Source organism: Carettochelys insculpta, chromosome 19, assembly GCF_033958435.1.
Source record: "Carettochelys insculpta isolate YL-2023 chromosome 19, ASM3395843v1, whole genome shotgun sequence".
NCBI lineage: Eukaryota > Metazoa > Chordata > Testudines > Carettochelyidae > Carettochelys > Carettochelys insculpta.
The window spans coordinates 16520240-16547298 of NC_134155.1; the positions used below are offsets into that span (position 1 = coordinate 16520240).

Sequence of the window (27059 nt, forward strand, 5' to 3'; positions counted from 1 at the left end):
TGGTTTGGTTTCGTTAAATGCACTTCATAGGATCGGTACATAATGATTACTGTCCGTGTGTCCCCACCAGTTGTTGCTATCACTCAGAAGTCTGCCATGTGGAATCTTGCAGTACTGTGCCCCCAACTCCTTCTCTGACATTGTCCATTATATTTGTGATGGGTTGGATCACAGAGATCCCCTTGAGACTGTTGTATGGTGGGCTGATCATGTCACTGAGCCCACCTACCTGCTGTCTAGGGTGTCCCACCACCCTGTCCTGCTGAGCCAGAAGTGCTGGCCTCCCGCAGCAAAGACATCGAATTGGGCTAACAGCCTCCCAGCAAAGTAGCACAGACACTGAGAACAGCTCAGCTCTGGGAGGACTCAGTTACAGGACCTTGACAGAATCCAGGAGCACAGCCCCACTGGGACCAAAACTTAAATAAATCTATCTGAGTAACAGAGAGAGAACTGTGCTAGTCTATATACTGTCAAAACAAAAAAGCAAGAAGTGGGTCTGTCCCACGAAAGCTCATTACCTAATAAATTATTGTATTAATCTTTAAAGTGCTACTGGACTGCTTTTTCGTTTTAAATCTGTCTTACTATATATAAAAGTTGTGTGCAGAGAAGGCTCATAAGTTTGCTCCCTCTGTCAATGAAAAAGAGCTATGCATAGCTGACCTCCACCTCCCAGATAAGAATTATTTACACTGGGTTTGGTCATAAACAAAAGTGATTTGTATAAAAGGTAGGATTTAAGAGCTTGCGAGTGATAACAGACAGCTCAAAGTAAATTCTAAGCTAAAATAAAACAAAACATGCTAGCTAAACCCAGTACATTAAGAGAAGTTGTTGCAAATCATAGAGTATCATCCTAGTTTTCATTTCAGGCAACATCTTTTCCGGCCAGAGCTATCTCCGCCTGCCCCTCCCCCCCAGGTCAAGCTGCTCATCTACACCCTTATCATTAGAGTACTTTCATTTCCACGTGCTTTCATGCATCCTCTTGGAATGGGGTGCAGTATGTGAAGTGAGCTGAAGACAATCATTGTTTACTTCCCATTCTTTAAATAGAATGCCCCCAAGGTGGGAAGTCTTTGTCTCATTCCCCTCACACCACGTAAAAAATACCAAATTCAAGATGGATTCCAGCACCAGTTCTTTGTAGGACCAGCCACAGTTTAGTCTTACAGAAAAAAAAGACTGTTCACAGATCCGTGTCTTGAGCACTGGGCCATTTAAGTTCCTTAAGTATCACTAACGGCTTTCACTAGAAGGCGGAGGTTAATAAACAGGTCTGCACATTATATTTCTAACATTACAAATAAGAAAATTACATGAACACAAATAGACTATACATATTCAGGGGATCACAAACTCTTGAGTGACGGGTTACATGTCATGTTCTTCATAAAGCATATTTGAATTATGCATATTTATATTAAAACACATTTCCATAAAAATATAGTGGCACAGTGACACAATAGTCACAAGTGTTTTTACTGTGATAACTTGGGCTGGATGTGACTCAGAAAAACTTCATGAATCTTATCCAAGATTGTAACTCACAGCTGGTCTACTTTGGTGCATTGGCTGGTTTAGGTGTATCAGAAGAAGCCATGCTGGAATAATTTCCCATGTATATGCTGTTCTGGAGTAAGTTATTTTATTCCTGAATAACCACTCCAAGTACCATTGCTTGTGTCCTGCAACTAAGTGTCCACAGAGGAGTTACTCTGGAATAGCAATAGTGGGAAATTGTTCCACTATAGCAGGGTTGGCCAACCCGTGGGGGAGGCTGGGGGACGCCTCCCTCTGTGGGAAGGGGATGGGGTTAGAGCAGGAAGGCTGCAAGTGCCTGGCTCTGGGGGACGAGAGGCCGATTGGATTAGAATGGGGGGACTGGGGTGCCTGGCTCGGGGGCACTGAGCCACATTATTTTTATATATCTAGAGAGAGAAATCTACATGGATGTGTAATGTATATAAAATAAATATGTGGTACGTGGCTCTCTGTGCTTTATTCACAGCTATTTTGGCTCTTAGTCTCTAACTAGTTGTCCACCCCAGCACTACAGCTGTACTGGCCAATTCTTCCTTATAAACAAGCCCTACATGGAACTGATTGAAATATATTGGCCAACATTTCCCAAAGTGACCAGTGGTTATTTTGGGGTTGTCGTCAGTTTTTTAGGTGGAAAGGGTACTTTAATTTTTAGCTGCTCTACTCGAGAGACCCTAAAGGAGCCCAATTTTCAGAAAGCATTCACCCTCTGAAAACCAGGCCCCTTCCCGGCATATCAAAATCCCTAGTTTTGAAAATCACAGGCCTTTGAAAGCTGAACTAAACCACAACAAAAGATAGGATATAGACTAACACAGCTATCTCTCTGTTATTATGAACTAAACCACTGAACCTTTCCATGTGTTCATCATGAAGGGGGAAGCGTTTAGGTTTTTTTGTTTTTGATCATCATAGCAAATAATCCTTTTGTAAGAATCAAGGAACTTGACATCCCACTGAATAAATCCATTGCAGTGCTGTGAGTTAATAATCCCCAAATGAAAGGGGAGGTCCTCCTCGGCAGTGTCTGCTTGCCACTCACCTTTCTACATCCCCAGGCTGCAAGTTTCTGAATTTGCTTTTGTTCAACAAAAATATGCAAAAAAATGCAAGCTTCTTGGTATTCCAAAGCTTGAAGCATAACAAAAGTGTGCTATTTCACTATCTATATACAGTCTCTGAAGATCTCCTAATCGAATAAATATGCTGTTAAACCAAAGACTAATGCTCTTTAACCACAAAGATTGCTAATACTGTGCTAATCTTACTGGAAAGTAATAACAAGTACAGTCACTGGTATTACTTCTTGGATAATAATCTAATCAGTAGTAACTGCTCAAGAAATCTTTGGCTAAATTCTTGCTATATACAATAGCCAATCAAAAGGGCAGGGATAGAATTTGGGGCCATCTGCTCTCACAGTATAGGCCCCAATCTCCTGAACTAAAGGAAAATCTTGGCCTACTTTTTGCAATGTAGGGGCTATGACATATACTGGAAGATTTCAGATTCTGTCCCATAGATGGCAATGTCACACCTACAAAGATGCCCCCACAATCAGACAAACTTATCCTTGTGTATCTGGGCTTCAGATCCTGAAGATACCACGTTACAGCTAGTTCAATGTTTGTGTCTGCTGTTGAAGTGGTCTCCTGTAGCTGGAAGCTGCAGAATAGGCCTAGGGACCATACAGAATAAGGAGAATGTATATATTGTGTATGCTTACTGGAAGACATGGAAAAAAGTGCTGTGACATTTATTTCCTGTATGTCAGGCTTTGCTGTGATCTTGCCAACTTTCTATTAAAAAGGCCCAGTTTCAACTGTTCTTTACTGACTTTGTTTGCAAATTACCCAGCAGTTACAGGCAGAGGTGGGATTGTTATTTGACTGTAGACTCTACTGCTTTTCAGCTTTGCATGGTGCAGAATGGGATTATTGTTCTGGAACAAAAGAGGGCAGAGATCCAAGTTCAAACCATCCTTGTTGTTCATTATAGGACAGAGGTTTGATCTTTAAACACTTAGTAGGTTTCTGTGCAATATGCATTAGAGAGAAGAAAACCATTTTATGGAAATGCTACTGTCAAGAATATCCTCTGATTGGCTGGCAAACAATCCAGGCTAATCAAATCAAAGTACCTCATTCTTTTGCTCCCTGCTCCCTTGTCTGCTAGCACCAAGAATGCCCATCTCTTCTGTTGTATATTGGTGTCATGTATATCAACCTGTGGTGGAGACCTTTTAAATAATGGAGGTCTTTGTTTACTCCATATGGCCATTCAGGGTCCCAGGGCACTGCCCAGGTGAAGGCAGAAATTTGTTTTAAGTAGGAAACTTGCAACACTCCTCTCATAAGCTGAAAATCAGGTCAGCACTTGATGGAAATTCACATCCTTCCTCCCTTGGTCTCACACTTTTTCCTTCCCTTCTCCCTCATACCAGGCCAATTTGTCGTTATTCCCCCACGTGCAGAGTATCTCAAGCCAGTTTGCCTGTTGCATTAGAGTTATAACCACAGCTTAGTATATAAAGCTTGGAGTCTATTTCAGGAGACCAAAAAGGAAGCTGGTTTTGAAGGTGCTGGAGGCACAGGTCTTGTATATCCCAGACGCTGTCCAGAATTCCCCACAAGACGTGTAAACACAGTTGTCAGCTCTGCACTGGGAGAACTTTCAAACTTTCCCCAAGTTTTCGCATAAATCTTCCTCCCACAATAAACTCCCAGGTCATTCAGCCATACCACTCCCACCTCTGGCACCTGCATGTGTAACTTACACACCTATGTGTGGTTCATTTTCCCATGTAGTGGAACCTAGACCACGTCACAGAGAAAGAATGTGCCCTCTACAGCCCAAGGTAAGAGCTAGCTGACCTTTAGCTCAAGCTGTAGAGGGGCCTGCGCCAAGGTCCACAGGTCCCAGGTTCCAGTCTGCCTGTGGCCAGCTACAGATGTTTGACCAGTTCCTGTGACTTGAGGTCCCCTTCCCTCCCTCCCTCCCTCATCTGGCAGCTTGAAGGAGATCTGCTAAATCATGCATAAAACAGTTGTTCCACTGCTGCATTCAAACTGAAATGAATTTGTCCAATTCTTTTAAACAATATTTTTGGCCATTTTGTTTTATTTAGGGTGTGTTTTTTACCCTCCATTTTTCAGAAACTAAAGCTATCTGAATTTCACAATGAAGTGTTTCAAAACTAAAAGTCAACATTTTTAGTTTTAAAAAGGGCAAAACAAATCATTTTAACATTTTTGAAAAATTTCTCCCCAACACATCATCTTTTTGGCTGAAGCGATTCACTGAATTCAATCCAAATTTATTAATAATTATGGTTGATCCAAAACTTTGCTTTTTGGTCAATGAATTATTTGTCCAAAAATTTGTACGCAATGCTCGCAGCAAAAAGTTGGTTGCCTGTGTTGCTGCTATTCAGAGGACAAAGTTACAGCTCTGTCTGTACTGGCTGTGGCTCCTCAAAGACCAGTAGCTGCAGGGGTCTTGCTGGATTAGTAGCTGCCTCTTTTCCAAAAATCCAGGTAAAGGTCCAGGTTTGTATCTTTGCTGCTGAGGTAGGACGCCTTCAGCTCCAGCTACTTCGATGGACTGTTCCTCCTGAAGATTACATGGGCTGTAGTTGACCACGACTTGCTTAATCCAGAGTTCACTACCGTATTGTGGCTGCAGCTCTATTTCACCACAGACCAAAGGGATTCTATGGGGTAATCATACAGAAAAGAGAGAGGCATAAATAAAAGAGCTGACTTGCTATAAGACAGACCCCACGTGTGTTTAATTCTACGGCTAACTTTACTCTTCAGTAAGAAGGAGGGACCCTTCTAAGTGTGAAAGCAGCTCTGGGTTGTTCATCACAAATGAGCAGTGCCAGTTTTCACATGGTACTGGAGCAGAAACAGGGATTTGGAAGGAGGCCAGTGCTGACTGCCCAGTTTATGCCACCTGACACCAGACAGTAGATCCCACGTCCTCAGTAGGCACTAACCCAGAAAGGCAGGCAAGTGGAGGGCACCAATGGACGGGAATGTCAGTCAGCCTCTTACTTAATGCTTGTGGCAGCTCAGACAGACATTTCTCTTTCAAACAGCAGCCCCCTTGGCCAGCCTCCTGACTTTCCAGCTGGCATGTTCCTCCTTTGCCTGGCTTCAGCTGTAACTCATTAATATGTGGCTGGAGAAACACCAGTCTGTCTCGCTGACAACGAGCTGCATGCTGAGAACTCCTGAACCTTCCCCCAGATTTTTATCGCTCTGTTTGTACTCATGTGAGCTAAGATGATGGAAGATCATCAGATAGACATCTGTCAGGGATCATGTAAACAGTACTTGGTCCTGCCATGGGGGCAGGGGACTGGACTCAATGACCTCTTGAGGGCTCTTCCAGTTCTAGTGTTCTATGATTCTATCTAACCTGCTCTTAAATATCACTAGTGATGGAGATTCGACAACCTGCCTAGGCAATTTATTCCAGTGTTTAACCATCCCAACAATTAGGAAGTTTTTCCTAATGTCCAACCTAAACCTCCCTTGCTGTAGGTTAAGCCCATTGCTCCTTGTCCTATCCTCAGGCCAAGGAGAACAATTTTCCTCCTTTCTCCTTGTAACACTCCCTTTTAAGAACTTGTAAACCATTCCCTCTCAATCTTCTCTTTTCTAAACTAAACAAGCTGAGTTCTTTCAGTCTTCCCTCACAGCTCATGTTCTCTAGACCCTTAATTATTCTTGTTGCTCTTCTCTGGACCTTCTCCAATTTCTCCACATCTTTCTTGAAGATCTCCTGCATAGGGGAGTGAGCTGGAGGAGGAAGGATTTTTGCTACCCCTCCCCCCCACACATACAGCATTGGCTAATTGTTGAGGTTCTTTGTAGTGGCCTAGAAGCTACTGTATATGGGAATTGTTGGAAAGTAGGCATAGACTTAAATGGACCCTAGAATGGCAAATCCTAGTCTGTTTTGCCATGGGAGGGCATACATTGGCAGTTTCCTTGCAGCTGCCCTGTATGCTGAAATTTGGATGGAATAACCATGTTACTTTGACCACTTATGGAGTCGTCATCTGACTGAGGGCATCCAGTTGCTTTCCAAACACAGATCAAGCCTCACTGTTATGGCAGCTGTTATGACTCACATTTTAGAGTTGTGGATTCTGAGAAACAGAAAGGTGACTTAACTGAGGTCTCATGGCACAAGGAGGAAGATAGACCCAGGGGCTCAAGGCACCCTGCCCTGGATGGTGATCAAGAGATGTTAATAGTAGATTCCATTGCAATGGAATACCATCAATAGCACCCCTTGCATAGCCTACTACAGGGAGCTTTCCAGGAAAGTGGGTGGGTAGGGTTATGTAGGGACCAGTGTCATGTGGAGTCAGAGGTTTGCACTTCATCTGGGTAAGTTGATATTTTATTTGATAAAACACCTCTCCATTTTTCTGTGGGTGGGGGGAGCCCAAAATCTCTGGCATTTAAAATAGAGACCAGAAAAAAAAAACCTCACTTAGTGTGAAGCCTTTTGGCAAATTTAATAGGTGCTTTCTCACTTCACCTCCCTGGGGAGAAAGTGGTCTCTCTCTTATTTTATCTACCGAGGCTCCATTTTAGCACTTAGCTGGCTTTCTTGCGATCCCCATGGCAACACCGCAAGTGCTGTTGAATTAATTGCTGCACTGCCTGGCACCTAGCTTGGGAATAACAGAATTAGAGCGGGGTTCTGCAGGGTACGGGGTAACGTTTATGGTACACCATTTCCTGCTAAATTCTTTCTCTATTTTCTCCCCAACCCCCTGCCCTCCGGAACAAACTGTCCACCCGCTTATTTGAATTTTACAATGACAGCATCTGGGGAATGTAAAACAGCAGCAGCTCTGATGTGCTGTGAGAAATCAAAGGTCATTGAGTGAGTGGATATGTGGCTTCCACTCAGAGTTTGGTAGCGTATACTGTCTGATAAATGGGATGCAGTCCAGGTTACTGCTGTTAGTATCCCCAGTGGGTGTCTATCCTCGACTTGTTGCTCCAATGTTGAGCACTTTCATAATAATTCCTTGATGCTGTAACTAGTAGAAAACATCTTTCTTACCCCTTCCTCCCTGCTGGAATTTCCAAGGGCTGGAAGAGGCTCTCTTCTGTATGGAGCAGCCTTTGCAATCTAGCGACATGCCTCTCATTGGCGTTTTAACAGGAGCCATGCATTTGGGCTAAGGAGCTAGTACATTGTGTTAAATCCCTTTTAACCTTTTCACTCCTTGCTAGAGTGGAACGTGCTCTGTCCTTGAAGTGGTAGTAACTGAAAAGGGGGTTGGGGGTACATGATGCACAGTCCTTCACAGGACAGAAATCTTGCCTAACACCCCAAGGTGTCCGGCAGCCTCAAAGCAGTTAATTGGCAAGCAAGGATAGCCTAAAAAATTAAGAGGATCTTCATGTGTCAAGAAAAACAGTGCTGGGGCCTGGTGGCTCAGACCTGCCCAGGCTGTCTCCTTGCACTCCAAATGCGAGAGGGCAAAAGACACCGGCTGGCGACCACCTTTCTATTTAAAAGGAGGGAAATTAGAGCAGGACTCCTGTGGTCTGTACTCATCTCTGCCTCTGGCTTGGATGCAACCCTGGTACGTCACCTCGCTCTACAAGTGAACAGTAGTGAAGATGTTCGTGATGGTTTCCCCCGGCCAGAGATGTGCCTGGTGAGTGAGCAGCAAGCACCAAGTGTCGTCGTTTGTTCCCACCCCCCAGCCTTGATTTGGCAAACACCCCGTTTGTGCTTGGCAGCTTTAAAGACGAGGCAGAGATTTCTCCCATCTCTACCTCTGACTACTCTGTAGTTTATCTTTGTCTCTGCCCCCAGCTGGCGGCATCTTGAATCCGGCATCTCACTGGCCTTGGTAAAATGTAACTAGAGGCAGGGGAGAGGTGAGGCACTACTGCGAACAGGCTAGTTTAAAGGTAATACAGGCCCCCCCATCCAGGGAGCTCCATGGGACCTTATCAGAAAGTAGGAGCAGGCAAGCTATTAGCTCCCGAGACTCTGGGTTAGTGGCAAAGGGCCTGGTGTGATGGTGATGGGTGTCTCAGTCCTGTCACAACATCCTCCTCCTAAAGCAGGGACCACCAACCTTTCCAAGGCGTAGTGCTGAAATTTGACCTTTTGACCCCTATGTGTGGTCCGAACGCTGATATTGGTCTGTGCAGAGGGGTGGGGGGCGAGACACACCAACACCTCAAACTCTGGGGAAGGGCACAGGGCAGGGCTGGGCCAGCCCCCACCAGGGTCCCTCTGTGCCCTGTGCCGCCTGCACCCTCTCCCACACAGGCACTGGGGCCTGTGCCAGAGCCAGGTAGCTCCTCAGAGAGGGGGCAAGGCAGGAATGAAGGCAGGTGCACAATCCAGGTGCATACCACTCAGCCACCTGGCTCACAGGTGGGGCTTGCCTATGTCTCTCTGCTCCCCTGCTGCATGGGGCAGGAGCACTGGGGATGAGCTCCCGCTGCATGATGCTGAAAAGCAGCTCACGTGCCAAGAGTGGCACGTGTGATGGGGGTTGCTGACCCCTGCACTAGAGGGTCGGATGACCAACTGCAGATGTGAAAAATGGGGGCGGGGGGCTAGAAGGCACATATCTGAGTCAAAGACCCAAATATCAGGATTCCCCCTATAAAATGGAGACAGCGAGTCACTTTAGCAGAAGGCAGGCTAAGAGCATAGGAAAGATTTTGACTTTCCCTGGTGCTCTAGGGGAAGCATCCAGAATGCTGGCCTTTCCTGGGCAGCCCCTTCCCCATACCGTGGCTGGACTCCCGCACACCTTTCATGTAGTGTCATGCAGAACAAGACAATCCAAAGTCACAGTGGGGAATAGTTTTTCAAAAAACAAAATAGGTAGAAACCTTCTTGCTTCCAGGCAGCAAGACAACATCTAAGTATTGGTGTTCAGAAGGAAACTTTCCATGAGAGCAGTTTATCCCATAATTGCCTACTGCAGGGTTTTCTGCACCTTTAGAGCATCGATGTCTGGAGACTGGATTAGAGGGACCATTGGCCTGGCCATTCTAATGTTCTGGATTGTGCCGGTCATTAAAAGTTGAGGTTGTCAGACTTGAAACTGAATGTAGTGTTATTGTAGCTTTGTTAGTCCCAGGATGTTAGAGACATGAGATAATGTGTCTTTTACTGAGCCAGCTTCTGTTGCAGAGATGTCTAGGCCTGTCTCTGGGGAACCTTTAGGGCTGGTAGGAAATGGAGCAGTTCTCACTAGGATGTCTAGGGTGCTGTTGTAATTGTCACCATGCAGACTCAAACCTGGGACCTCTAGAGCTTAGTACAGGAGTTTCTACAGCTTGAGCTGAAGGAGGGAGACCTTCCATGCTTACACAGAGCTTTCTTTTGCATCTCAAGAAGTATTCTGTTTAAGCTCGAAAGCTTATCTTGCTCACCAACCAACATCAGCCAAATAAAAAATGTTGCCTCACCCACCCTGTTCTTATAAATTTGAAGTGGCAAAGGTTAAGTTCACCTTGGCTATTTTGGACCTGTGTGCATCTCCTTTTTAACGTTTTACAGAGTCCCAGCAGTTGTTGGGGGGGTTTATAAAAACCTTAGAAATACACAGTCCCTGCTATGAAATTTGCACCTCAAATTGTAAATGACAGTGGAAGCGGGGGTGAAGCAGGGATAAGACAAAGAAGGGCCATCTTTTCATCACGTGATCAGCATGGTAACTCTCACTTTGTGCTTGCATTGGTTCAGAGAATTACTGTGTAAATGCATAGTACACATGATCTACTGTAATCTCTCAGGATAAGCATAATGGGAAATGAGGAACCGTTTTATGGAACCATTTACTCAGTCCTAACCAATAATAATAACCCTGATTTGTGAGATTGCAAGCCCCATTCTGCACTCTGCGTCCTTTGAAACACTCCTCATTATTTATTTCCATTTACATTATGTTAATTAGATTGTGTGACTGAAATGATATAATTACTGTAGGTTTGCTGCTGCTGTCTTATTAAGCAGAGATCTAAAATTGAATTAATTCTGCTAAGCTCTTCTCTCTCGGTGGGCATGATTTCAGGTGCAGCAAAGATTCTAATGTTCATCTGATCTTCCAGTAGCAAGTCAGTTAAGAATATTTGCTGTTGGTAGGAGGGCGTGTCTGCTGCTGCAATGGAAGGTGGGATTTGTTCCCAACTCTGCCATTGACTTGGTGTGCATGACCAAAGGCAAATCTCTCTTCCATTCCATGCCTTTGCCACCTTTTTAAAAAAAAAAAAAAGTGTGATGTAAACTGCAGTTTGGTCCTTCATTGAGAAGCCTCACAGAAATGCAGAGTTGTTGTACAGAAGCTTGTTTGGAATGGACTTGGATATATTTTGTAAGAAAACAGCTAAGGTCATCCATGAATCCAGGCATTTCACTAAAAGCTAAGCTAATGTCTAATGCCCAAGATGCAGCTGAGTATTTTAGAATATGCTTAGGTGTATATAAATATACAGGAATATAAATTGTGCTTTTAATTTGCGCTTTATTATACATCCCTGTCAAGATCAGATTGATAGCTGCACGTAAACTGAACACCCTGAATTAATAAAACTGAAAAAAATCTTTATAGTGAAATTTTGTTGTTCCAGGTTTACACTATTCCATTGACTTTCTTGCACTTGTGGACCATTAAATTTCAATGGTTAGTTTCATTTTCTGTTTATAGTCAATTTCACTTTAAGGTTCTCATGCAACAGATTCAGGGCTGATAGTTTTGTTTTCCATCTGGTAAATGTTTGAAGGTAATTAAACAAATAACCTCCTCTTTGCATTTGAAATATGTAATAAAAAGCTTGGGAATCTTCTTGTTTTGCAGTTTGTTTGGTTTTTTTTGAGGGGTGTGGTTTATTTGTCATTTGTTATGTTTTCTGTAAAAAAACAAACTACTTTTGAGGTAGGGCTACAGTGTAGCCCTAGCCTAATAGAATAGCACTTATTTAAATATTTTTGGGTGTTTTTCACATTTTCAAATGTATTGATTTTAGTTATAACACAATGCCAAGTCTACCATGCTCACTCTCTTTGTATACAAATATTTGCATTGTAAAAAACCAAAAAATATTTTTTCAGTTCACCTAATGTAATTCCGTAGTGCAGTCTCTGTATCATAAAATAGAAACTTAATAATGTAGAATTATGTTTAAAAAAAAAAAGCCCCACTTCATTCAAAAACAAAAGAAAACTTTAGAGCCTACAAATCCATGCAGTCCTACTTCTTGTTCAGCCAGGCACTCAGAGGTACGCATTTGTTTACATTTGCAGGAAGTAATACTACCTGCTTCTTGTTTACAATGTCACCTGAAAGTGAGAACAGGCATGCACGTGGCATTGTTGTAGCCAGCATTGCGACAACAGTATTCATGTGCCGGATGCACTAAAGATTCGTGTGTGCCTTTGTTCTTTAGCCAGCAATACAGAGGACATGCATCCCTACTGATGACAGTTTCTGCTTGATAACAATTCAAAGTAGAGGGGACCAAAGCCTATTCATTTTCATCATCAGAGTCAGATGCCACCAGCAGATGTTGGTTTTCTTATTTTGGGGGTTTGGAGTCTGTAGTTTCCATATCAGGGAGTTGCTCATTTAAGATTTCTGAAAGCATGCTCCACCCCTCATCCCCCAGATTTTGGGTAGGTATTTCGGATTCTTAAGCCTTGGGTCAAGCGCCATACCTAGTTTTAGAAATCTCACATTGGTACCTTCTTTGCTGTTTGTCAAATCTACAACAAAAGTGTTCTTAAAACATGTGTGGGCTCGGTCATCATCTGAAACTGCTATAACAAGAAATATATGGCAGATTATGAGTAAAACAGAACCAGAGACATACAATTCTCCCCCAACGAGTTCAGTCTCAAATTTAAGTAATGCATTTTTTTAACACGCTTCTTCAGTATGGATGCATGCCCATTGGAATGGTGGCTGAAACATGAAGAGGCATACGAACGATTAGCAAGCATGCCACATAAATATCTTGCAGTGTCAGCTACAAAAGTCCCATGTGAATACTTACCACTTTCTGGTGGCATTGTAAGAAAGAAGCGGGTAGTATTATTTCTCATAAATGTACACACGCTCATTTGTCTTACCAATTGGCTGAACAAGAAGTAGCACTAAGTGGACTTGTAGGCTCTAAAGCTTTTACGTTGTTTTTGGTTTTGAGTGCAATCATGTAAAAAAGAAATCTGCATTTGTAAGTTACTGTGACTGGGTGGACTGGGCCCTGAAGCCCCCTGCCAGAGGTGTGAGGCTTTTCCGTATGCTGTCCCAGTAACTGTAGAGGAGTCCTCCAAGAGAGGCGCGACTGGGGTGGCCAGCCAGTTAGGGATGAAGAGCCACGGATAGAGTGCAAAGAGCCATATATTTATTTTTATCTATCTAGAGATCTATCTAGAGATCGGTAAAATAAATATATATTATGTGGCTCAATGCCAGCAAATCACTGGACCTGCTGCCACCACTGCCGCCACATGCTTCTCCTACCAAGCATTGGGGCGCATGCTCAGAGCAGCGGACAGCACTGTGTGTGTGGCCCGGAGGAGGAGCCACATTTAATGGCTCAAAGAGCTGCATGCAGCTCGAGAGCCACATGTTGGCCACTGCTGGGCTAGACTGTCAGCCAAAGGAAGCAGCCAGTCAGGGCCTGGGAAGATCCTATAAGAGCTGCAAGAGCAGAGCCAGCTCATTGTGGTGGAAGTCCTCTAGGGCAGAGGACCTACAGTGCTAGCTGCTAGAGTTGAAGCAGTATCTTGGAGAGCTCCCTCTGAAAAGGTGGTGAGGCGAGGACTCTGTTTCCAGGAGGGGAATCCCTGGAGGAACCATTCAGTCCAGAGTGGGGAATGAGCTGAGAACTGGATTGACTGACTGAGGTAAAACCCTGAGCTAGGGGCAAGGAGCTGTTTCCAGGAGGGGAAGCCCTGGAGGCACCACTCTCTCTGAGTGGGGAAACCATCTGAAGGACTATAGCAAGGGCACAGATGTGCCCTGAGAAACACATACTCTAGAAGGAGTTGTTAATTGACACCGGGAGTGACTCAGCTGGAGGGCTGAGTAGCCAAAAGTCAAAGACTGAGTGAACACAGGTGGTATGCTGTCAGCCAAATGGGGTAGGACACGCAAATAGGGAACGCTCACGAGAGGGAGCGCCACACTGTAACAGATACACTTTCATGATAAGAATATTGAACTACGGGACTTGTACGAGATGAATTAAAACTATTTATTTTGTTTATTATTTTACAGTACAAATATTTGTTATAAAAATAATATAAACTGAGCACTGTGCACTTCGTATTCTGTGTTATAATAGAAACGAACGTATTTCAAAAGATAAACAGCCAAAATACTTAATACATTTCAGGTGGTATTCTGTTGTTTATCTGTGATTTAAAATGGCAGTTAATTGCAGTTCCTTTTTAATCATGATTAATTTTTTTTAATCACGTGACTTAAGTGTGATTAATCAAGAGCCCTAGTGATAAGCGTTTGTTCATTCATATTCTTCTAATGGCAGACACTGGACAGTACTGGACACTCTCATGTTGTTTGTTGCTGAATAGATTGCAAAATTGGACTTCCTTGTTACAAGTTTCCTTGAACTAAATCTGTTATTTGCCGTGCCTGGCTGGGTTGACAGTGCCATAAAGACTTGTGGTATTTCCAGTTTGCTAATTCCAGCTCCACTGAAACCAGTGAACAGAGATGCACCTGCAAACCTAGGCTTTCTGGAGACCGTAATGAGTTGCTGGTAGTAGGTAGTGTTATTTCTGACTCGCCTCCTGTCAATGGGAGAAGAGATATAGGTGCATTCTTAATACAGTTTGAAACTCACTAATCTGGGACTCTCTCATCAGGCAACAATTGTAATCCAGCATGATTTTATTTAACCAGTTGACCACTGATTATAGGTGTGGCCAAGTTTCCCGTGGTCCCATAAAGTTTGTTTACAGCCACCAGTTCTGGCTCTGTGTTCTGTGCTGTTATTTAGCTGTAATTGATCCTAAATGTCTTCTAAGAGCCCAGTAAGCAGTGGAAGTGTTTGTAATGCTGCTAGGTAATATGGACCTCCTGTGATCCAGCAAATTCTCTCATTTGGCACTGGTCAGGTCCTAAGGGTGCCAGACAAGAGAGGGCCAGCCTGTAATACATATCACGTGGCAGATACTAGGCTGGAGCTGAACAGTTTATAAATAACATCTATCTTCAGCTGCAGAGGAGGGTCAGTTTCTCAGATGAGTAAGTAACCACTGTCATTCCAGTCCTTGTTCGTGTCCTGTATAAATATGTAACCTGAATTATGCTGCTTGATCTTTTAATTTTAATAAACTTTTCTAATAATCTGGCTTCACATCATACCAAGTCCTGTTTTCCTTTAATTTGCAGGCTCACCTTTGCACAAGCCAGGCCCCCCCTCCACTGCCAGTGCCGAGAAGTCCGGATCGAAGGTCACGGAAGTGGGCGATGACTTCCTGGGAGACTTTGTGGTGGGCGAACGTGTCTGGGTGAATGGCGTGAAGCCAGGCGTGATCCAGTATCTTGGGGAGACGCAGTTTGCCCCCGGCCAGTGGGCGGGGGTTGTTCTGGATGACCCAGTGGGTAAGAATGACGGCTCCGTTGGTGGCGTGCGTTACTTTGAGTGCCAGCCACTGCAGGGGATTTTTACACGGCCCTCCAAACTGACCCGCCAGCCCGTAGCGGAGGGCTCGGGCAGTGATGCCCATTCTGTGGAGTCCCTGACGACTCAGAACTTGTCATTGCACTCGGGGACGGCAACGCCGCCTCTCTCCACTCGCGTCATCCCGCTGCGGGAGAGCGTCCTGAACAGCACCATGAAAACTGGAAATGAATCTGGATCGAACCTGTCAGACAGCGGGTCTGTGAAAAAGGGCGATAAAGACTTACGGCTTGGAGATCGTGTCTTGGTGAGTCTGTTACCTGTGCAGTGCTACCTCTAAAACAGGCAGGACCTGCTGCGAAATGCTTGCAGTCCAACTAGAAATGAGGGAAGGTAAGGACACAATCAATTTGGGAGTGAGAAATGGGGAACAGGCACTACAAACATTAGAACATGAGCTCACTTGTTTGTCCAGAGGTTAGGGGATTTTATAGACCAGGGATCAGCAGCCCTGGCATGGGTACCAAGAGTGGCACGCAAGCCGATTTTCACTGGCACCAGAGGCGGGAGCTCTGCCCCTCCCCTGTTCCCCCATGGTGCTGGTAGCTTGCTCAAAGCCAAGCCACTTGTGGATTAACAAAAGACCAGCTAGTGCTACCAACCACCACCTAATCAGTAAAGCTCTGCATCTTAATTTATCTATCAATGAAGCTGTTGAAAGTGGGACTGTTAGTGACTATAAAAAGTGTTGCCGGCATCAGCCCAACACATCATATAAGGTGGGTTTTTAAAAATACCCTTCATTTATGGCAACTCTTAACTGTGGTCAGGAAAGTGCAGACTTTTGTTTACCCTGTCCTCCTTTGCTGCCTGCTGATCTTGCTTCACTCACTTCTCCTTGCGGTAGCCTTGGTCATGGGCTGTACTTATACAGCACAATAGGACCCTTCCTGGTTGAGGTCTCTAGGTGGTAGTGCAATATACATGCTGATATAGTTATTAATCCACGTATCCCCAAGATCAAAGGTGAACTACTTGGTGATTTTGGAGAGGTGGTTTAAATGAAGCTATTATTTAGAAAAGCAGAAACCACAGAATAAATATGTGCTGGGATTTAATATTATGTAGACTTTGTATGCAAGTGTCCCACAGAGGTCTGATTCAGATCTGAGCTCCCCACTGCACTGTGGGCTGTACAGAGACTTAAGCCTCGAAAGCAATAGTCCCTGAATAACTTGTCCCTAAATTCCCATGGAAGCTCACCTAATAAATTATTTTGTTAGTCTTTAAAGTGCTACTTGACGCTTTTTTGTTTTAAATTGCTTGCAGTTTAGGCTAAGTCAAACTGTAAAAGAGAAATAATAGGAGAGGAGAGTGAGGATAAATAGTGAGATCGTGGTCCAATGATCTGTGTGTGATTTAGCAGGCGTCTGTGTGGTAGCAGAGAATGTGAAAAGCAAGCACTGGTAATTATACTTTTGTATTGAAACATGAAAAGGAATCATAACTGAAACTAAGGATTCTTAATAGACCTGCATGCCTCTACTGCCGTAAGCAAATCTAGGACGATTCATTCTACAGATAACTACCACTTATCTGTCTTTATTTCTTGTGTCTGTACTTATCCAAGGGATGCCATAGATTTTTGTCATTTGTGGAGTGGCTGTGGGCAGTTGGATTCCATCCAATGCTTTTCAAATAGAGAGGGGTCTGCATTTCCTGTAAATATTCTGTCAACAGAGGCAGAGAAGTTAGTGGACGGTCACTGTTGGATTGACCTGGCTGCTGTAAGTCCAAACTCTCCTTTTATGCTCCTGGGGTTCTGTTTTTATCCTTCTGGCTTTTAAGTTCCTTGAGATCCTGTTGTGTCCCAAAGGCATTTCTGCTTTTCAGTGACTTTAGGGTCATGTGTGGCTACATTCAGAAACCCCTTGTGACACCCTAGGCAAAGGGTTTGCATGGAGATTTCCAATAGGAAAATGAGATAGTATTTGCCTTTGTCAGCTACAAACTGTGTTTTCCACAGATGTGAGAATGACATTAATGTTCTGAAGCCAGCATTGCAGAACTCTTCTCCCGCCGCCTTCCAAATTATTGCTGATCAGTTAACACTTACTTTTGCTACACGAGAGATTCACAAATTATGGTCTGTGGGGCACTTGGAGTATGCCTACAGTGCAGTTGAATGCCCGTGCAGCTGGTTCATACAAGCTGACTTGGGCTGAGATGTTTAATTGAAGTGCAAATGTTTCAGCTCAGCTTGCATCCCAGTCTGAGACTCTCCTCACTTCAAGTTGGCTTGAGCCTGAATGTCTGTGCCACACTTAAACAGACTCATAGCTTGAGCTGCAAGAGCCTGAGTCAGCTGGTACATGCCAGCTCTGAGTTTTTAATTGCAGTGTGGATATATACTAACTGGTGATCATCAGATGAAAAATTGGCTTCTTGCATGGTGCTGGCAATACCTTTTTTTTCTAGCTGTGAGAAACCAAACAGACAGGAGCAGGGAGATGAAGTGAAGGGCCAGAGCATAGAGTATGAATAAGTGAACTCCTTTAAAAATTGTTAAGAAGTAAGGCTGTTGATTAATTGCAGTTAGTGCATGCAATTGATTCCAACAAACGAATCATAGAATCTTAGGGTTGGAAGAGACCTCAAGAGGTCATCAAGTTCAGCCCCCTGTTCAAAGCAGGACCAATCCCAGCTAAATCATCCCAGCCAGGACTTTGTCAAGCCAGGACTTAAAAACCTCTAGGGATGGAGATTCCACCACCTCTCTTGGTAATGCATTCCAGTGCTTCACCACCTGCCTAATGAAATAGTTTTCCCTACTGGCCAAGCTAGACCTCTTCCACTGCAACCTGAGACCATTGCTCCTCCTCCTGTGATCTGTCACCACTGAAAACAGCCTCTCTCCATCCTTTTTGTAACCCCCTTTCTGGAAGTTGAAGACTGCTGTCAAATCCCCCTTCACTCTTCTCTTCTACAGACTAAAGACTAAATCCTTTAGCCTCTCCTCACAGGTCATGTGCTCCAGCCCCCTAACCATTTTTATTGCCTCCACTGGACCCTCTCCAAATGTGCCCACATCCTTTTTGCAGTGGGGGACCCAGAACTAGACACAATATTCCAGATACAACCTCACCAGTGATGAATAAATGGGAAAAATCACTTCCCTAGATCTGCTGGCAATCCTCCTATTAATGCAGTCCTCTGTGCCTTTAGTCTTCTTTGCTACAAGGGTTAATCCCAGTTTTTATCTCACTTTTAAACAATTGAATAACCATTTAAATGTATTAAATATTTTGAGATATTTTTCTACTTTTTCAAATATACTCAGTGGTTCCTAACCTTTTCACTAGTGCGGCCCCCCCAGTCACCCCAGAACCGTTTGTAGACTCCCATCAAAGCCAGTTCTATTTTCTATGATCTTTATCTTTTATTTTTCACAGACCCTCTACAGTACTCTGATGGACCCCAGGTTGGGAGCCACTGAGTTACATCCCAGAATATAAAGCAAACAGTGATCAGTTTGTTTTTGATAACAAATATCTGCCCTGGTAAAAATAAACAAGAGTACAAATGAGATTTTTTTTGTTACATAACTACACTCCAAAACAATACGGTGTAAAACTGTAGCGCCTACAAGTCAACCAAGTCCTATTTTTTGATCAGCCAATCACTGAGACAAATTTATTTACATGCATGGGTACTAATGCTGCTTATTCATATTTACAGTGTCAACAGAAAGTGAGAACAGTCATTCACATGGGACCTTTGTAGCTGGGTTTGTATTTACATGACAGATGTGCTAAAAATTTCAGTTAATGCACATGGTTAACTCAAATTAATCATGTTTAAAAATTAATCATGATTAATAGTAGTTTTAGTTGCACTGTTAATAAATTTCAATTGGTATTCTATTTAAATATTTTGGATGTTTTTCTACATTTTCATGTGTATTCTGTATTGTAATTGAAATCAAAGTATATATTATTTTATTACAAATATTTGCACTGTAAAGAGATTAAAAATAGCATTTTTCAATTCACTTTACGCAAGTTCTATACTGCAGTCCCTTTATTCTGAAAATGTAGCTTACAAATGTAGTTTTTGGTTACACGGCTGCACTCAGGAAGAAAACAATGTAAGCCTTCAGCATCTACAAATTCACTCAGTCCTGCTTCTTCAGCTAATCACTAAGGCAAAAAAGTTTGTTTATATTTACGGGAGATGGCACTGTGGCCTCTTATTTACAGTGTCACAAGAAGGTGAGTACTGGCATCTGCATGGGACTTTTTGTCGCTGGCATTCATCATCATCTTCAATAACCACCATCTCAGCACCTGTTGGTGTCCAGCACCTCCCTCATTATTTCCTTCCATCTTTCCCTGTCAAGTGCAGAGTGGCTTAATTTCTGTAGACTAGCTGTGCACCAATCTACTAGATCATGTACCCATTCTCTGTGCGGTCAGCCTCTTCTGTTCTTGCCATCCATTTTGCTGAATACCAGGGTCTTGACTTGTTGCTGATTGTTCTTTCTGCAGATATGCCAAAATAGCTATAGCTTCTGTTGTATAACCTGCAGTAGGTTCTCTTTCAGGTGTATCTTACCATATAACTCTTCATTGGCAACATTCTGCATCCATCCTATTCCCAGGATCTTTCTATAACAATGCTTCTCAAACACCTATATTCTTCTCTTCAAATCTTTTATCACCCATGTCTCACCTCTGTACAACATGCTGCTGAATACATCTGTTTAGTTGGCATTGCAAAGTATTTAATGTGCCAGATACGGTAAACATTCATATGCTCCTTCATACTTTGGCCACAATTCCAGAGAACATGTTTCCATGCTGATGATGCTTTAAAAATATATGTATATTAATTTGTGACTGAACTCGTTGAGGGAGAATTGTACAGCTCTGGGTCTGTTTTACCACATTCTGCCATATATTTCATGTTATAGTGGTCTCAGTCAGTGACTCAGCCCATGTTGTTTGTTTTAAGAACACTTTCACTGCAGATTTGATAAAATACAAGGTACCCGTGTGGGACTTCTAAAGAGAACTTCAGCAGTCTGCTCAAGTTTTAAGATTCTGAATCTGAGAGTGGCGTGGTGTGGAACATGCTTTCAGAAGTCTTAAGAGCAACCACACCAGTGCAGAAACTACAGAGCCCAAACCACCATAAAAGGAAAATCACCCTCTTGATGGTGGCATCTGACTCAGGCAATGAAAATGAACATTCTGTGGTCTGAACTGCTTTGGATTGCTATTGAGCAGAACCCCTCATCAGCTTGTATGCATGCTTTCTAGAATGGTGATTAAAGCATGAAGGGACACATGAAACTAGCCCATCTGGTGGGTAAGTATCTTCCCATGCCAGCTACAAGAGGGCCATGTGAATGCCTGTTGTCGAGGCCGTTCCCCACTCTGAATTTAGAGTGCAGAAGGGTGGGGATCTTTGAGATCCTTTAAAAATACCTTGCCACTAATGGCCTTTGTTTTAAAAAGTCTCCAGGATCAAAAATTCCCTGGCCCTGAATTGGTATTTCTGCTACCACCTAAATGTGACACAGACACCACCACCACCACCACAAAACCAGGAAGGTGCACTTGGGAATTACTACTTGTGATGTACCTTCAAGCTAGAGACTTTGAAAACTTTACTTTATCTTTGAAGCTTGGCTGTGTGGTCTTAGGCACATGCACAAAGAACATCCTGTCTTCTAGGTCACAGGGAATAAGATCATGGTCTTAAAAGGGCAATATATATTCACAAAGAAAGATGGAAGAAAAAAGAAAATACCTTTGGTGAAGCATATCTCAATCGCTAGACATTACAGAGTGACTTAAAAAAAAAAAGGATTAAAGTCACAGAGAATTGCTTCCCTGGGGTTCAGTTTGGAAAATTATAGTGTAAGGGGCTAGCTACTTGTGCTGAGCACAGACAAGTCCACCAAACCCAAAAGTAAAGAAAATAACATGGTTGTCTGACTGAACATTCTCAGTTCTACTTACATAGCTCAAGATTTAGTCCTTTTCTAACCATGGATGTCACTGGATTCTCCATGCCTGTCTCATTTCATGTCCTCCCAGGCTCTACTCTGACCACACACCAGGAACAGGAAGGCTGCTACTTGCAATTTAAAAGCTCATGCTGTTTCCATTGGCTCTTGTGGCCTCCTGCCAACTCACTTCCTGCTTCTCTGGCATTCCAGGCGATTCTGTCGGACCCACTGTCTGTGGCTTTAAGCCTTAAAGACAAGGCAGTTAGGATTAGGTATAAAGAATTAAGGAAAGGCTGTGGCTGAGAAAAGGCTTCATCTAACTAAATGGTTAGAATGTCCAGAAAATGGTGTTACCACGCCACATGCCTGTTCTCATTTTTAGGTGACGTGAACAAAATTGAATAGAATTACTTCCTATAAATGTAAACAGACTTACTTGTGAGAGTGATTGGCTGAATTAGAAATAGTACTGAGTGGACTTGTAGGCTGTATAGTTTTCTATTGTTTTATTTTTGAATGCAGTTATTTTTGTACATAATTCTACAGTTGTAAGTTCAACTATAACAATAAAGAGTTTGCATTACAGTATTTAGATTAATTAAAATAATATTGCTTTTGGGTTTTACGGTGCAAATATTTGTAATTTAAAATAGTTTGAGCACTCTACGTTTTGTATAGTGTGGTAATTAAAATCAGTATGTTTGAAAATGTAGTCTGTAGCTTCACAAATAACAAGCAGTCTTGTAGCACCTTAAAGATGAACTAATTTATTAAGTCTTGGGTTGGTAGTTAAGACCCACTTCTCCAGATGATTAAAGTAGACTCTTAGAATCTAGGTAAATCATTTGCAAATTTGACATTTAATTTGAACCTTAACAGAGATCTCAACTGTCTTATGCATTACAAGGGTAATTTCCCCACCTTTGCTGCTCTCAAGAATGGAGGACATATCCTACTTAGCTTAATTTGCATTGTCTGCTAGTCCTTCCAATGACAGGTAACTTTTGGCCCCCACACACAGTTTTTTACCATAATTCCTTCACTTTCCACTCCCTCCCTCCTGTATAAATGTCTACTCCAATCATGTGAAGAATTGGATCTTACCCACAAAAGCTCATGATCTAATAACTTTTTACAGTTTTTACAATGATATAGGACTGCTTGTTATTTGAAAATGTAGAAAACATCCAGAATATTTAAATAAATGGTATTCTATTGTTAACATTGTGGTTAATTGCAACAAATAATTCAGATTAGTTTCATTTGGACAATTAATCACAATGTTTTCAATATCTTGAAAGCCCTCTTAAGAACACATGAAATAGTCTCGCTTTCTTGTGTATGCAATCAGTATAGTTGCCACAGGGAAATTACATGAGTACAAAAGGGAGGAGAGATCTATTAAGAATCAGATGCTACTCTGGAAAAGTTTGGGGACCCTTGGGTTTGATGGCCCACTACAAAGAAAGGAGGGTATTGTGATCAAGGCAGCAGACTGGCGGTCCAGAGAATTACATCTAAGCCTGGGTCAGTCACAGACAACTTTTGGTGGCAAAGCCTTATGCTGCAGCACCTCCCTTCCTGTAAGCCCATGGCAATTTGGAAAAACTTGGCTGACTGGATAAGGAAGGGGATATTACAGTTTGCCATTGACTGATATCTCCTACTGATTTCATACAGCTAAGCTCTCCTGGGCTCAGGCACTGCTAAGTAATTCAAGGCAAACGTGTGGCAGCAGAGAAAATAGCAATGTCCCTACTTAGTCGGAGAGGTTGAGATTGCAGTTCTTGTTATGTGCAAGCTATGAGTTCAAATCATTTAGATGTGGGTGATAAAAGGCAGATTTTGGCTTCTGGCTGCCAGATTGAGTTTATATGTACAAAAAAATGAATCAAATAAATGCAATTAGTTTATTCATGAGATGCCTATCTAGTTTGCCAGGAGCTGGGGATTGCATATATAGCAGATAGGCAGAAATAATTTGCATTGTGCATCAGAGAGAAGAATCCAATTAAAAATTCTTCTTGAAGGAGTGAACCCAGTGTCTGTTTCCACCAGTTTAACATCCAGTTCAGCTTATTCTCTCTCTCTCATTTAGAAGAGCTGTATACTTTCATCTCCTTGGCAGTAAGGCTGATTATATTATCTAGCGTTTTTCATCTACAGTGATTTTCAGCTACTACATAGATTTTTGAACCTGTAAACCCAGGACACAGGGTGATGCCCCCATGATGATATGTTAGACCAATTGTCATTAGCTTATTTGCAGTTGTGAAGGAATCATCCATTAGGTGCTTCTTTGCACAAACCCAACTCTGAAAAAATCAGTGTGCCTTTGTTTCCACATTTCAATGTTAAGAAAGAGCACAGTCCTGTTGAGAGTTTGGGGCGAAAATTAATGGTAACAAGATCTCTGTAGACTGCTTTTAATAGAGAGATAAAGAGAACAGTGCTCCACAACTGAAAAAGTATCTTTTTTCTGGGGTGGAACACCCTCTTTTGTCAGCAAAGTAAAACACATTTGTTCCAAATTAATTTTCTTCCAAATGAAGATGCTTAGATTAACTTTTTTCTCTTTAAAACTTGTCATGAAATCTTTAATAACCACACGTAGCAGGCCCAGGTTCTCTGTTATGCTATCTTGCTTTTACACTGATATAACTCCATTGCACAGTGGTGAGTCAAGAACTCTTTGCAAAACAAGGGCAGCTTCAAGATGGTCTCCTAATAACCCACTATGCTTTATACTTTGCCTGTCAGAGCTGGATTTGCTCATGCTGGGGCCCAGCTTGAGAACTTGTGGACTTCCTACGCAAAAGGACTGAGCATCCACAACTCCAGATGCAGCCAATGAGAGATGAGAATGATTAGCACCTCCTAGAGGTCAAGCCAGGTTGAAAGTGTTAAGTGACTTCCCCAGGACAGGAGGACAGTAAAGAATTACCTTTTCTGCATTTGGATTATTCTTGGAAGTGAGAGACCTCACTGCCTTTGCTTCCACTAAGGTGCTTAGTGCATTCAGGGAAGATATAATTAATATTTCGTAATCGTTTTGCAAATTAGTTCTGGGGAGAGCAACAATCTGTGTCTTGGCTGGTGAATGTAACGGCATGGTTCAATCTAAGACCCTGTCTAGGAATGTAGGCAGCTTCTGCTGAGTCACCTTAAAATCTGTGCAGTAAGACTTGAGTATAACTGGATGAGTGCCTCTTGTTGGGACAGAGGGAAGTAGGAGAAGTAGTCCTGGAAGGGAATGTAGGGACACATGAGCTCAGGCAAGTAGCTTAAGCTGAGGTCAGTATTGATTTTCAGTAGCCAATAAGGTCTAACTTTGGACCCCAACTCTGAGCAGGAAGTGGGCACCAAACATAGTGCTATGGATGGAAGTTCCTGTCAGGAAGGCTCTGAAGGAGCCCCACCTTGTTACTACGAGAGACCTGACAGCCTGCACGTGAGGATCTACAGGACCTGAATCTGAGTCTTCAGGGAGCTCCGGCAGTGATGCAGATCCATAGCTAACTGCAGCAACTGCCCAGTTTCTCTGTTCCTGAACGTGCCACATTGACCTTATCTTCAGTTTTGGAGTCCCAAAGCTCCCACCACTAGTTCTGTCTCCGGACAGAGATTTAAGACTCTCTGGTTCAGTTTCCCTACTTTAAAATGAGGCAGATAGTACCATGAGGCAGGACTCATAGTGTTTGAGGCAAGGAATTCCTGTAGTACCATGGAAACACCAAGTGTTATATGATGAGGGTATAGGCAAAGGGAGTAGGAGCTGCACTGAAGGAGTGAGACTAAGAATATTGCTTCTAATTCTGCATGACTAAAATGTTTTAATTTCTGGTCACTACAGACTGGATGTTTCACTTAAATGCTTTGAACCTCTCTGGACAATTGTAGTTGTTCTGAGGGTTGTAAGCTCATGATTGGGAATTGAGTGAACACCTCTTCATTCCTGCTTCTCGTCTTCCCTCTTTTCTCATACAGTCCAGCCCAAAGCAGACTCCTCATCCATACCCTGCCACCATTGAGATTTAAGGTAAAACGGGCTGTCCAGCCAGACAAGGTGTGACAATTCCGAAAGTCCTTGAGGATATGTTGACTCTGCGTCTGAGATTGAGCCTTGAAGCCCAAGTTGACAGGTTGCCCAGGCTGGCAGGCAGTCACTAGTTTCCCTTGAGATAATCTGCTAAAAATAGCCATGTGAACATTGTAACATGAGCCACCTGTGGAGGTTGGAGCCAAGTGGTCAGGTGAGCTAGTAGTGGGATGGCCAGCCTGTGATGCAACATCCATGCTGTTATTTTAGTATGCTAGCTTGAGCTGTGTCTGTGTGTGTGTGTGTCTGTGTGTGTCTGTGATGTGTGTGATGTAGGGATGTTAGAATAATTTGTATAGTGGGGATGCTGAAAGCCACTGAAGCCCGCTGTAAGGCTTGAATTTAAGGGAAACCATTTGAAGTTAGGGGGTGCTGCAGCACCTCTTGCTAACCTAGTTCCAGTTCTGCGACACTGAGTATTGTGTGAGGGGCAGTTGCACTGTTATGGGTATTTACAGAATACCAGACACGAGAGGCTGGAAATCCCACCCTTTAGGTCTGTTAGTCTGATTTTCCTTCTGTGATCCCACATGTGGCATTCTTGCTGTAGTCTCACAAACCAGTGTTTGCAATCTCTGTAATGCAAAGAAAAATCCGAGACCAACCCTGCTGTCCTCACGTCACATAAGCTCTTTGGAGGCCTTCTCTGTGTGCATGCATGCCCTCATAAGCATTCATTTAGCTGACGTGCTGGCAAATACTACTGTTCTGCTTGCAATATATATCATTAAAGAGGAGTTGTGAGCAGCCTGTGGTACAGAGGACTGTGTTATTAACATGGACAGCCTTTGTAACAGAGACAGCTTCCTTAGGAAGAAGCAGTAATTCTAGGGTTTCCTCTTGTGTTAGATCCTGAAAAGATTATTTTCTCATTTCTACTCAAGAGATGTGTGCAGGTGTCTCTTGCATTGGCTGCATTAATGAGCTTGTCTCTGTGCAAATCCAGCTACACTAAGGTGATGGGAGAAGGAGACTCTGGACTCTGAAGTTTTGGTAAAAACCTTTACAGCTTCATTGGGGGAAAATCCATTGTCCTGTATTTCTGATTCCTTTGACTCTCACTTCGCTACTGGTCTCAGAGGGGTAGTGGTGTTAGTCCGTCGCTTCACAAAAAACAAGCAATCCTGTAGCACTTTAAAGACTAACAAATTGATTCATTCGGTAATGAGCTTCCATGGGTAAGACCCACTTCTTCAGACTGAAGGAGATAATAAGAAAACAGGGTTTATGTAAGAGGGTAGGGGAGGAGCTCCAGTGAATATCTGACTTGAGATGCCACCTGACTGGATGCAAATAACATTTCACTGTTTTTAGAAGAAACTGTTGGTAGTAGAGTTTCCTGTGAGAGGGCACATATATTGATCCTTAAACCCATGCTGCCAGCTACACTGCAGTGAGCGAGTAATGACTGAGTGCCAGACTGGGAGATAGCCAGTTGGACTCTTTATTTTTTTTTTCCTTTGTGTGCATGTCTTGTTTCTAAAGGCTGTGTTTCTCTCTTTCCCATGGAGTCTGTGGCATCTGGAACAAAATTCCCATGTCAGCCAAAAATGCCACCCGTGATTTAATGCTTGTGCAATGTTGTTCCCTGCCAGGAGTACTCAGGGCTGCTGTAGTTTGGGATCTTCAGCACCAAAATGCAGGGTTCTACCACTGGCACCAAAGAACTAATTCTACTGGCTGTTAGTAGTGGTAGTAGTAGTAGTAGTATAGGTTTATATTCCCATATATA

At 43.0% G+C, this 27059-nt stretch overlaps 1 protein-coding gene across 4 annotated transcripts in view; it reads left to right on the forward strand.

The window, feature by feature from the left end:
* The window catches only part of CLIP2 (CAP-Gly domain containing linker protein 2), a 158231-nt gene that overhangs the window by 75099 nt on the left and 56073 nt on the right, over window positions 1–27059 (forward strand). For all 4 annotated transcript variants that reach the window (XR_012648124.1, XM_075013815.1, XM_075013814.1 and 1 more), the window contains one exon: window positions 14981–15519. Coding sequence is in view for 3 of the 4 variants with exons in the window: in XM_075013815.1 (XP_074869916.1) it covers window positions 14981–15519 (539 nt within the window). In the remaining variant the exon portion in view is untranslated. The remainder of the gene's footprint in view (window positions 1–14980; window positions 15520–27059) is intronic.